This window comes from Lutra lutra, chromosome 15 (assembly GCF_902655055.1).
Source record: "Lutra lutra chromosome 15, mLutLut1.2, whole genome shotgun sequence".
In the NCBI taxonomy this organism is placed as follows: Eukaryota; Metazoa; Chordata; class Mammalia; order Carnivora; family Mustelidae; genus Lutra; species Lutra lutra.
This window is the reverse complement of record NC_062292.1, coordinates 1,817,093-1,830,101: the sequence shown is the minus strand read 5'-3', so window position 1 is coordinate 1,830,101 and position 13,009 is coordinate 1,817,093. Positions and strand designations below refer to the sequence as shown.

At 38.3% G+C, this 13,009-nt stretch overlaps 1 protein-coding gene across 3 annotated transcripts in view; it reads left to right on the top strand.

The window, feature by feature from the left end:
• F5 (coagulation factor V) overlaps window positions 1-13,009 on the top strand; it is a 71,384-nt gene that overhangs the window by 30,527 nt on the left and 27,848 nt on the right. For all 3 annotated transcript variants that reach the window (XM_047704993.1, XM_047704995.1, XM_047704992.1), the window contains exons 7-9: window positions 1,568-1,733; window positions 10,869-11,046; window positions 12,826-12,925. In XM_047704993.1, coding sequence (XP_047560949.1) covers window positions 1,568-1,733; window positions 10,869-11,046; window positions 12,826-12,925 — 444 coding nt within the window. The remainder of the gene's footprint in view (window positions 1-1,567; window positions 1,734-10,868; window positions 11,047-12,825; window positions 12,926-13,009) is intronic.

The window sequence follows — 13,009 nt, the reverse complement described above, 5'->3', positions numbered from 1 at the left end:
GAGAAAAAGGGAAGGAAGTAAATGCATACATAGAGTTATTCTTCTTTGGGCTATTTAGTATTCAGCTAAAGAAAAAACCTAAGTGCTAGAAGAAATCAAACATCTGCAAATTTACGGAAGCACTAAGTTACAGAAAGCGCAAAAGATTGAACATGGAAAGATTATCTTTTATAACAAGGTGGACACAAATCCTGGCACAAAGAGGAACCCAATGGATGTATGTTGAATAGAAAAAGCATAGTATTTAACCAGCTAAGGAGTGGACTTTAAGGAACATCGGTAAGTTTTAGTGGGAAAAAGAGTCAGCCCAGGCTGTTACACGGCATCTTGTAAACAAAATACCTAATTGTTCCATTACACATTGTTGCTTTAAAACCGTTGGGAATACCCCTGAAACAAATAATACATTGTATGTTAATAATAAATAAATAAATGTATAAATAAATAATAAATAAGACTGTTGGGAAGAGGGTCTGTGTAAACAGAGACCAAAATGTAAGTGATATCACTACAGGAAATAATTTTCTTACCAAAACAATGTATGTAAAAGCCAGACACATAAGAAAGAGACACTTCAATGGGACCATTTTGTTTTCTGTTTGCACTGAGCAGTCAAAATTATATTCAAAGTCATGAAATTGTCACAGTACCCTTGGTAGAGTCCCCAATAATAATAAAACAACAACAGCAAAACTAACATCATTGACATTAAGCAATATGTATATTAACTTGTTTAATTTTTTTTTTTTAAGATTTTTTATTTTATTTATTTTGTCAGAGAGAGAGGGAGAGCGAGCGAGCACAGGCAGACAGAATGGCAGGCAGAGGCAGAGGGAGAAGCAGGCTCCCCGACGAGCAAGGAGCCCGATGCGGGACTCGATCCCAGGACGCTGGGATCATGACCTGAGACGAAGGCAGCCGCTTAACCAACTGAGCTACCCAGGCGTCCCGTCTTGTTTAATTCTTAACAATGATTTTATACAGTATGTGCTAGCATTATCTCCATTCTACAAATAAAGGGACAGATGACGGGAAAAATGAGAAATCAACAAGACTTAAGTCATAAGATTTTAAGGATCTGGAAATTACATTTTTTTTCCTCTGAAAGAAATGAAATGTTTTCATGTTTTTTCTTTAACCCATCTTCTCTTTCCTTTGCTTTTAATTCTTACCCCTTTCTCTACGGCACTGAGAGAGCTGCACACCAAAATGTTCAGAAGTTGTCTGAGCAGCACTTTTGCCGTAATTACTTAAATCTTCCACAGATTTATTTAAATTTTTTTTTAAGATTTTTTATTTATTTGACAGAGAGAGAGAGATCACAAGTAGGTGGAGAGGCAGGCAGAGAGAGAGAGAGAGAGAGAGGAGGAAGCAGGCTCCCCACTGAGCAGAGAGCCCGATGTGGGGCTCGATCCCAGGACCCTGGGATCATGACCCGAGCTGAAGGCAGAGGCTTTAACCCACTGAGCCACCCAGGTGCCCCACAAATTTATTTAAAAGATATACATTTGGGTTGGCTGTAATTTCTTCTTTCAGATCCTTTCATTGCCTTTGTATTCTAATTCAGCTGGGATGCAGGCTCACATTGACATTAAAAACTGTGCGAAGAAAACCAGGAATCCTAAGAAACTAACTCGTGACCAGAGGCGGCACATGAAGAGGTGGGAATACTTCATTGCTGCGGAGGAAGTCATCTGGGACTACGCACCGGTAATACCAGTGAATATGGACAAGTGAGTTCTGGGGTTCTTACCACTATGTGAATGAAGGTTCAGGGGTCTTAGAAGCATGGGATGAAATGTCATGAGTTGACTGCTCTCAGGGGTATACATGCATTGGATTCAGCTCTTTTTGTCCAAATCAATCTGGAATGACTCTAAACTCCCCATGGGAACTCAGCAGCATGAGAGTAGTAACAGTAGTAGTAGTAGTAGTAACAATAATAGTAGTAGTAGCAGTAGCAGCAGCAGCAATAGCAGTAGTAGTAGTGGTAACAGTAGTAACAGTAGGAGTAGGAGTAGTAGTAACAGCAGCAGCAACAGTCTTACTAGTAATAGCGCTACCCACTTGTTGGATGCTTGCTATTGCCAAGCACCATGTGAAACATTTGCTATGAGTTTTACTTTAACTCTCCAAGTTAGAAACAGCTTTTACTTTATTTTGTAGATTAGAAAAGGTGTCAGAGAGAGTAAGAAATTTGGAAATTCAAATAATCTTAACACTTGAAAAATGCTCAAGTTCACTCACAATAAGAGAAATGCAAATTAAACTCCACTGAGACATTATTTTCCACCTCGCAGACTCCCAAGACCTGATGACATAATCTGTTGGCTAGGCTGTAGGAGACAAGCGCTATCATACATTGTTGGTGGGACAATAATCTGATACAGCCAGTCAAGAGGACGATTCGACAATATGTATCATCATTACAAACGCACGTGCTCACAATGATAAATGCATGTGTCCTCGGACCCAGCAATTGTGCTCTGGGAATTTGCTATGTAGGTGTATCGTTCACATATGAAGTGATGTATGTACTGGATACTCACTGCTGCACTGTGAGTAGTGGCAATGGTTTGAAAACAACCTGAAATGTCCTTCAGTAGGAAATGAGTTTAACAAATTATGACACATCCATATGATGGACTACTATGCATCCGTTTTCAAAAAAGGACGTAAACACTCCCTATATACTAGTATAAAAAATTCTCCAAGTTATGGTATTAGATTAAGAGGTCAAGGGAGGTAAAAATGGCAAAAAGAGGAGGTCCCCTGCCCATATCCCTCCACAGCAAGAGTAATTTGACAGCTGTCCACAAACAAAAGTACTTCTGTGACAGCTTTGGGATCCAGGTAGATTTGAGAAATTGCAAGACCTTCCTAACAGAAGCCAAGACCAAGGAAGGATATTTTGAGAAGGCACATCATGCTTAGATGGTAGATTCACTGATGATGCTCCCAGCTACAAACTTGGAAGCAACCTTGTCCCATTATGGACTCAGCTACTGCCCCACTTGACCTTGGTCTTGACACCAGCATCATTTGCCAAAGGACCCAGAAGTCACACCTGACCATGACCCTGAAGGGTGGCCTACAGACCTTGGATGGTGTATGGATCTTAAAGTGGCCCTGTAACCAGCTCCAGCCCTGGAATAGTCCTGCCAGCTCAGGGACTTTCAGGGAATCCCATCCATCCATGCCCCAGGAGGCTGGTCTGCAGACCTCAGTCCCATTGCAAATCTTGAAGCATCACTGTAACCCAGCTCCAGCTCTCCCAACTGCAGTCTTGCCCACCAAGGGATATACTCAATGACCTGATGTGAACCTTCTCAAGGACCAGATGGGAGCCATACCCACCAAAAAAACTAATAACAGCACTGCCATTTCCAGACTCCACTATAAACCTTGAAATAAGCCACTATCTCAGCACTAGCTCTACTGACCAAGGTCCTAGAGACAGTCGTATCTGCCCAGAGACTAGACAGGATCCATGCCCACCTGACTCCCTGGTAAAAGGCCCACTAACCACAGATGCCACTCTAGGTTCAGAAGCAGCCACATGACCTGGTTCCAGCTTCACTCAGCTGTGATCACAGAGGCAATCCCAGCAGCCCAGAGGCTTGACAGGAGAAGGTCTTTACCTGACAAAATCAGTCAGTAAAGACCAGAAGAAGGTGTTTACTCCTTCAAATATACATGAATACAAGGCTACACGAATCACAAAAAAAATCAGGCAAAAATGACACCATAAAAGGAAACTAATAAAGCTCAAATAACCAATGTGAAAGAAATCGAGATCTATAAATTGTCTGACAAAAAATTCAAAACAGTCATCTTAAGGAACTTCAGTGAGGGACAAGAGGACAGGAGGGCAAAGAAATGAAATCAGGGGGGCGCCTGGGTGGCTCAGTCAGTTAAAGCCTCTGCCTTTGGCTCAGGTCATGATCCCAGGGTCCTGGGATTGAGTCCCGCATCGGGCTCTCTGCTCAGCAGGAAGCCTGCTTCCCCTTCTCTCTCTGCCTGCCTCTCTGCCTGCTTGTGATCTCTGTCTGTCAAATAAATAAATAAAATCTTAAAAAAAAAAAAGAAAGAAATGAAATCAGGAAAACAATGCATGAATAAAATAAGTGTAACAAATAAATTAAAACCATAAAAAATAACCAAACAGAGAACCTGGAACTGAAGGATATAATGACAGAATTTTAAAAATTCAATAGAGAACTTCAGTAGCAGACTTGATCATGCAGAAGAAAGATTCAGCAAACTCAAAAATAGGTAATTTAAAATTATTTAGTTATAGAGACAAAAAACGAGGTGGAGAATGGAAAAGGATAAAGAAAGCTCACATGACTTATATTTACCATCAAATATATGCATTATGAGAGTCCCAAAAGGAGAATTAATAAAGGGGCAGAAAGCTTATACAAAGATAATGACTACAAAGTTCCTGAAATTTGGGAGAGTTATAGACATATAGATTCATGAAGCTCAGAGGACTTCAAGCAAGATCTACCCAAAGATCATCCTGAGATACATGATAATCAAGTTGTCCAAAGTCAAAGACAAAGAAAGAATCCTGAAATTAGCAATAGATAAGCAACTTGTCATATACAAGGGGACCCGCATAAGACTATCCACAGATTTCTCAGAAGAAATCTTACAGGGTAGGAGAGTATGGGATGATATACTCAAGGTGCTGCAAGGAAAGAAAAAAAAAAAAAAACCCTCTGCCAACAAAGAATAGTATACTACACTCAGCAAAGCTTTTCTTCAGAAGAGAAGAGATTTCTTCAGAAGTGAAGAGACATTCCAAGACAAAGGCTGAGGGAGCTCAACATCACTGGCCTGCCTTACAGTGCCAGAGTTCTTCAAGTTGAAATGAAAGGACACTAAGTAACAATATGAAAACATGAAAGTATAAAAGTTTCTGGAAAAGGTAAATATATAGTCTAATTCAGAATACTCTAGTACTGTAATGGTGGTATATAGTGACTTTTAATTTAAAAAAAACTTTAAAATAAAAATCTAAAGGCAAAAGTATTAAAATAACAAGGCTAAAATACTTTGTTAATGGATATACAATATAAAAAGATGTAAAGTGTGACATCAGTAGCACAAATTGGGAGGGAGTAGTAAAAGTGTAGATGTTTTTACACAATTGAATTTAAGTTGTCATCACCTTAAAGTAAACTGTTAGAACTATGTTTTATGTGAGCCTCATAATAACCACAAAGCCAAAACTTCTACCTCTAGTAGATACACAAAATATAAAGGAATAAAAACATGCAAATACAAAACAAATCACAGGAAAATAGCAACAGAGGAAGAAAGGAACAAAAGAACTACAAAAAAGTCAAGACAACAAAATAGCAATAATAAGTCCTTACCTATTAATGCTTATTGTAAATATAAATGGATTAAATTCTCTGATCAAAAGATAAAAGAGTAGCCAGATGGATAAAAAACTAACATCTAACAATATACTGTCTACAAGAGCCTCACTTAAGCTTTAGGGCACATATGGGTTAAAAGTAAAGGGAGACGAACCATGAGAGACTGTGGATGCTGAGAAACAAACAGGGTTTTGGAGGGCGGGGGGTGTGGGAAGTTGGGTGAGCCTGGTGGTGGGTATTGTGGAGTGCACATATTGCATGGAACACGAGGTGTGCTGCATAAACAATGAATTCTGGAACACTGAAAAGAAATTTTAAAAAATAAATAAAAATTTAAAAAATAATAATACATGATAAAACAAAGTAAAGGGATAAAAATTTTCCATGCAAATGGTAACTGAAGGAGAACAGGATTGGCTATACTTACATAAGACAAAATAGACTTTAAGTCAAACTGTCATAAAAGACAAGGTCACTATATGATAAAGAGGTTAATTTTTTAAGAATTTATAACAATCATAAATACATATATCCCTAACATTGGACCACTTAAATATATGAAGTAGATATGAACAGAAGTGAATGGAGAAATAGACAACAACACAATAATAGTGGGAGATTTAAATACCTCACTTTAAACAATAGGTAAATCATCCAGACATAAAATCAATAAGGAAATAGTGGAATTGAATAACACTATAGACCAAGTGGACCTAATAGACATGTAGAGAACAATTCATCCAACAGCAACAAAATACATATTCTTCTCAAGTGCACATGAAATATTCTCTAGGATACATCATATATTAGGCCACAAAATAAGTCTTAACAAAATCATATCATGTGGTCTTTTCTGACCACAGTGGTATGAAACTAGAAATCAATAAAGAAAGAAAATTGGGAAATTCACAAATACTTGAAAATTAAATACACTTTCAGGAATGGTAAAAACTTATCTAATGGGAAATCAAAAAAATATCATGAGACAAGTGAAAATGAAAACACAACGTACAAAAACTTCGGAATACAGCAAAAAAACAGTCGTGAGAGAAGTTTATAGAAATAAATGCCTATATTAGAAAACAAAGAAAGGTCTCAAATGAAAAACCTAACTTTGTACCTCAAGGAGCTGGGCAGGGAGAAGAGCAAATTAAACCCAAATTTAGCAGAAGGACTGAAATAAAGATTAGAGGAAAGATAAATGAGGTAGACCCTGGAAAAACAATAGAAAAGATCGCCATACCTCTGAAGCAAATAATACATTATATGTTAATTTAAAAAAAGAAGGAAAGAAAAAAGGAGGATCAAAATAACCAAGAGCTAGTTTTTTCAAAAGATAAACCAAACTGACAAACCTTTAGCTAAATTAACCAAGGAAAGAGAAGATTCAAATAGTTAAAATTATAACTGAAAGAGGAGACATTACGATTGATATCACAGAAATGCAAAGGATCTTGAGAGACTACTATAAACAATGATATGCCAACAGATTGGATAGTCTAGAATAAATGCATAATTTCCTAGAAATATACACACTACCAAGACTGAATCTTAAAGAAATAGAACATCTGAACAGAGTAGTAACAAGTAAGAAGATTGAATCATTAATTAGAAATCTCCAAATAAAGAAAAGCTCTGAATCACATGGCTTCCCAGATGAATTATATCAAACATTTAAAGAAGAACTAACACGAATCCTCAAATTCTTCCAAAAATTGAAGAAGAGGGAGCACTTCCGAACTTATTTTACAAGCCATTCTCCTCACATCAAAGCAGATAAGGACAATACAAGAAAAGAAACTGAGAGCCCAATATCCTTGTTGAACACAGATGCAAAAATCCTCACCAAAATATTAGCAAACCAAATACACAGCACATTAAAATGATCATACACCATGATCAAGTGAGATTATCCCTGAGAAGCATGGATTTTTCACCATGCACAAATCAATAAATGTGATAAATGTGATATACCACATTAACAGATTGAAGGATAAAAGTCATAATAGCAACCCAGTTGACGCAGAAGAAACATCTGACAAAATTCAACATCTTTCCATGATACAAATTCTCAACAAGTTAAGTATAGAAGAAATGTACCTCAGTATAATAAAAGCCATATATGACAAACCCAAAGCTAACATCATACTCAAAGAAAGCTGTTTCTCTAAGACAGGAACAAGACAAGAGTCCCTACAATTTTTAGTCAACATAGTGGTAGAAATCCTAGCCAGAGCAATCAGGCAAGGAAAATAAATAAAAGACATCCAAATTGGTAAGGAAAATATAAAATTATCTCTCTTTGCAGATGATATGATTTAATGTATGCAAAAAAGTTTACATTCCACCAAAAATCTATTTGAACTAATAAAAGAATGCAGTAAGTTGCAGGATATGAAATCAACATATAAAAGTCAGCTGTACCTATTAAACTAATGACAATCTATCCAAAATAGAAATGAAGAAAACAATCCCATTTCAATAGAATTAAGAATAATAAAATGTTTAAGGAATAAATTTAACCAAGGAGGTGAAAGGTCTTACACCAAAAACTATAAGATATTGATGAGAGAAATTGAAGAGGAGACAACCAAATAGAAAGATATCCTATGTTAATGAATTGGAAGAACTAATTTTGTTAAAAGGCTCATATTAATCAATCTACAGATTCAATACAATCCCTATCAAAATTCCAATGGCGTTTTTCACAAAAATAGAAAAAACTATTCTAAAATTCATATAGAACCACAAAGGATCCTGAATAACCAAACAATCTTGAACAAGAAGAGCAAAGTTGAAGGCATCGCACTTTTTATTTCAAATTCTATTACAAGGCTGTAGCAAACAGTATAATCATGGCATAAAAACAGACACTTAGACCAATGAAGCCAAATAGAGAGCCCAGAAATATATAGTCAACTAATCTTGGACAAGAGCACTGAAAATACACAATGGGGGAAAAACAGTCTTTTCAATAATTAATGTTAGAAAAACTGGATATCCACAGGCAAAAAAAATGAAATTGGACTCTTAGCTTATAGCATATACACAAAAATTAACTCAAAATAAATTAAATATTTAAAGATAAGACCTGAAACCATAAAACTTCTATGAGAAAACATAGAAGGAAAGCCCTTTGACATGGGTCTTCCCAATGATTTTTTGGGGTTAACACAAAAAGCACAGACAACCAAAACAAAAATACACAAGTGGGCCTACATCAAACTAAAAATTTTCTGTATGCCAAAAACAAAACAAAACAAAACAAAAAAACAATAAAACAAAAAAGCAATCTATGGAATAAGAGAAAATATTTGCAAACCATATCTCTAATACGGTGTTGAAACCTAAAATAAAAATAGATAAAAAATAAATAAAAAACTCAATGGCAAAAAAGAATAATGAGGAAAGGCAGTGCTGACTCACTGACTGGCTCAGTCAGAGACGCATGGGACTCTTGATCTTGGAGTTGTGAGTTCAAGCCTCATGCTGGGTGCAGAGATTAGTTAAAAATAAAATCTTAAAAAAATAATAAAATAAATTTTTTTAAATCAGCAAAGAACCTAAATTGACATTTTTCCAAAGAAGATGTACAACTGGAAAATAGATATATGAAAAGGTGTTCAACATCACTAGTCGTTAGGGAAATACAAATCATATCCACAATGAGATTATCACCTCACACCTGTGAGGATGGCTACTACAAAAAAGTGGTAACCAGGGTTGGTGAGGGTGTGAAGAAAATGGAACTTTGTACAGTGTTGGTGAGAATATAAATTGGTACGACCATTATGGAAAATAGTAATAAGGCTCCTCCAAAAATTAAAAATAGAAGTACTGTATGATCCAGCAATTCCACTTCTGAATTATATCCAGGGGAAATGAAGTCAATATCTTAAAGAGGTATCTGCATTCCATGTCCACGGCAGCATTATTCACAATGGCTAAGATATGGAAACAACCTGAGCATCTGTTGATGGATGGAGGGATAAAGAAAATATTACACACTCGCAGGAATATTACTCAGCCTTAAAAAAGAAGAAAGCCTGCCATTGAAGACATCGTGGATGAGCCTGTAGAAGATCATGCTAAGACACATTCCAGACACAAAATGACAAATACTGCATGAGGTGATGAGAGTGTTAATTAGCGTAACTGTGGTAATCACATATACACACACATAAGTCATCATGGTATACGTCTCAAATATACAGCTGTCAAAATCACCTCAATGAAGCTGGGAAAATGCAAAAAAAAAGTCAAGGTTCCTTTTCTTAAAGGGATGAGGGTATAAGAAGATTTCTATTTGCAAGTAACATTTCCATATTTATGCATAAAAATGCTCTGGAATGATACATATGAAAGTAATGCAAGTGAATATCTAGAAAATACAGGGAAGGTCAGGGAGGTGGGGTTGATGGGAAAAAATATGTGAGTGAGAGCTTTCTTCTGTAATCAAAATCATTTGAATGTATTTGCTATTCAAAAAATTTGACTGATGGGCGCCTGGGTGGCTCAGTGGGTTAAGCCGCTGCCTTCGGCTCAGGTCATGATCTCAGGGTCCTGGGATCGAGTCCCGCATCGGGCTCTCTGCTCAGCAGGGAGCCTGCTTCCCTCTCTCTCTCTCTCTCTCTGCCTGCCTCTCCATCTACTTGTGATCTCTCTGTCAAATAAATAAATAAAAAATCTTTAAAAAAAAAAAAATTTGACTGAGAAAAAGAGCAAAAAAGGAACTTGCTCAAGATTATATAATACTAAATGATGGAACTGAGTAAGATTCCAGGACTCTGGCAATAGTGTGTGCCTTTTATTGTGCAAAATATATGCAGAAAATGAGTAAATTCTATCACAGAACTTCTGTTTTTGCAAACTAAGGCAATAAAGAGGACCAAGAGGAAAAGTGGTTCCTGTTGCAGCCCCAAGTCTTGTATCTTCCGCTACAGAAGATGAGTGGAGGTGGTTGCTTTTTAGTTGGCACTTGGATTGGATGGATGATAGGAGGGTGAGCCCAACAGCACAGAACTCTGACTAATGAAGATAGTCAAAGCTTCCGGGTGTGGGGCATAACTTTTAGAGATCGAGAAATACCTGGGAAGTCAATAAAGTTATCATAAATTAAGTCATAACAAAGACTTGAGAAAAATTCACAGTACATTCTCTCCTTTCTTTTGGATAGACATTTTCCCAGAGACATCTAAGGTCTTTATAGTGACCAGAGTGACAGGAAGTTCTAAGTAGCTGTTTCTAACCAGGCCTGCAACTTTGTCAGTGTTGCAGGAGACAAAGGTTTCTGGTTTTCTAGCTAAAGAGTAGATATTGGGACTTTGCAAACCACATTATGAATTTATTTTTAGAAAACTAGCATTTTTAGCTAATCCAAGAGCAGAACTTCTAAACACAAGGAGTTTCAAAATCGTAAGGGGTCTTTACTTGAGCAGATGGTTTAATTTTTCTAAAAATTCATTTCACTTTAAGAAAATACAGATCTCTGCATTTGGATAATTTCTCAAACCAAATTGGAAAACATTATAAGAAGGTTGTCTACAAACAGTATCAAGATGAATCTTTCACTAAACGTATGGAGAATGATAATATCAAAGAAGATGGGATCTTGGGCCCGATTATCAGAGCCCAGGTCAGAGACACACTCAAAGTAAGTAAAAGAAATATAGAACCGTGGGAGAAATTAAATAGAAAAGACAGTTTATAAGCACTGGTTCTTTGTATTAAAAAGAAAAATATGTCCATGTAGTTTTTAATTCAAATACAATTTTAGTTTCTATGTAGTATTTGCTCTGATTTATAGCCTACCTCATAATACAAAGAATCTGAGACAATTTATCAAATTATAAAGGAATAAAACAAAGAGCCAATGTAATTGAGGTGAAGAGTGATATGGGGACAAAGAAAATAAAGCCATGGATAAGTATACACATGCCATGTGCTGCTTTTTTTTTTTAATCTTTCTTACTTAATCTTTTTTTTAATTCTTTTATTAACATAGAATGTATTATTTGTTTCAGGGGCACAGGTCTGTGATTCATCAGTCGTATACAATTCACAGCACACCGTATGCTTCTATAAGGTTGCCTACAAATTTCGTCCATAGTTTTCTAGCATCCGAGTAAAATATGTCAGGGCAAGATTCACAGAAGTCATAAACAAAACATAATTCCCCTTGATACTGAGACCGGTTTCCCCCATGGATCCTTAAAAAGAGGACGCTGTATAATACAGCGGGTAGAGTCCGTGATAGCATCCCTACAACTGGTTTAATAAATAAGTTGCTGGGGCGCCTGAGTGGCTCATTCGGTTGAGCATCCGACTCTAGACTTTGGCTCAGGTCCTGATCTCAGGGTCCTGAGATGGAGCCCTGCCTCTGGCTACACGCTCCGCCGGGGTCTGCTCGAGATCCTCTCTCCCCCTCTGCCCCTCCTGCACCACATGTCCACTCTCTCTCTCTCTCAAATGCATAAATAAATCTTAAGTAAATGAATGAGTGAATCAGTCACATAGCTTTGTAAAATAATGTTTGTCATTATAGTTGAGAACAGAACAGTAAATCTAACTGAGTATAAATGAGTCACCATTGTGCTCTTGGTATGTAGTTCTCCCTTGGCTGGTCTCTGATGGGGGTAAATTTAGATGTGACTCAGAGCACTGAGTGTTCTTCAGACAGCTCTCCTTAAAAATGTGTCCCATCATTGTGCTTTTGGTAGGAGCTGGGCAGCAGAGAAGTGAAGGTGGCAAACGTTGGCAAGGTTCTAGAATGCAGGTCGTCTACAGATTAAGGGGATCCAAATGCTTAGGCAGTCAACCAACGGAAGGCGAGAGAAGGTTCTCGCTTGAAGATTAAGGAGCCTGGCTGGGACCCCTGAGTAGATACTGCTCCTCCCTTCACCCCTTTGTCCGCACACAAAGCATTTTTGTTCAGTCAAACTCACTAAAGACGAGAAAGCAGCCTTTCTCTGTTCTTCTCTCCCTTCCCTCATTTCTGAGCTCTCCCATCCTTTTTACGTGCTTTCTAGCAGGTGTGACTGTACCTCACTGGCCATCTGTGTGCCCCTCAGAAAAGGACACCAAGGACAGTGTCCCAGGGGATCTGACAGGCTGGAGGGCATCACGGTCTAAAGAGAAGGAACAGAGCTGAAGGCGCATGTGGTCGAACCCAGAGGAGAGGGGAAGGGGAACTGGGGTCGGACTAGGAAGAGTGATATGTTGTGGGGAAGACGTCACTCCGAAGGGCAGATTCTCTTTCCATTTCCCCCCTCTCCGCGGGGTGGAACAGTCTGGAAGGTTCGTGCTGGCAACAGGAGAGGTTGCGGCCCAGGGCAAGCGCGCAGGCTCCTCCGGCGGCGCCGGGCCAGCGCCCACGTCGGTTGTCACGACCGGACCGAAGTCCCGGAATAATGAGTCTGGGTTGCCTTTGTAGATCGTGTTCAAGAACATGGCCAGCCGCGTCTACAGCATTTACCCGCACGGAGTGACCTTCTCTCCGCACGAGGACGAAGCCAACGCGTCCCTCACTTCAGGTGTGGACGGGGTCCGCCCAGGGCAGCTGCGCGCCTCCGCCAGCCGCCGGCTCTCCCCCTGCCCTGCCCGGGCTCGGCGACACA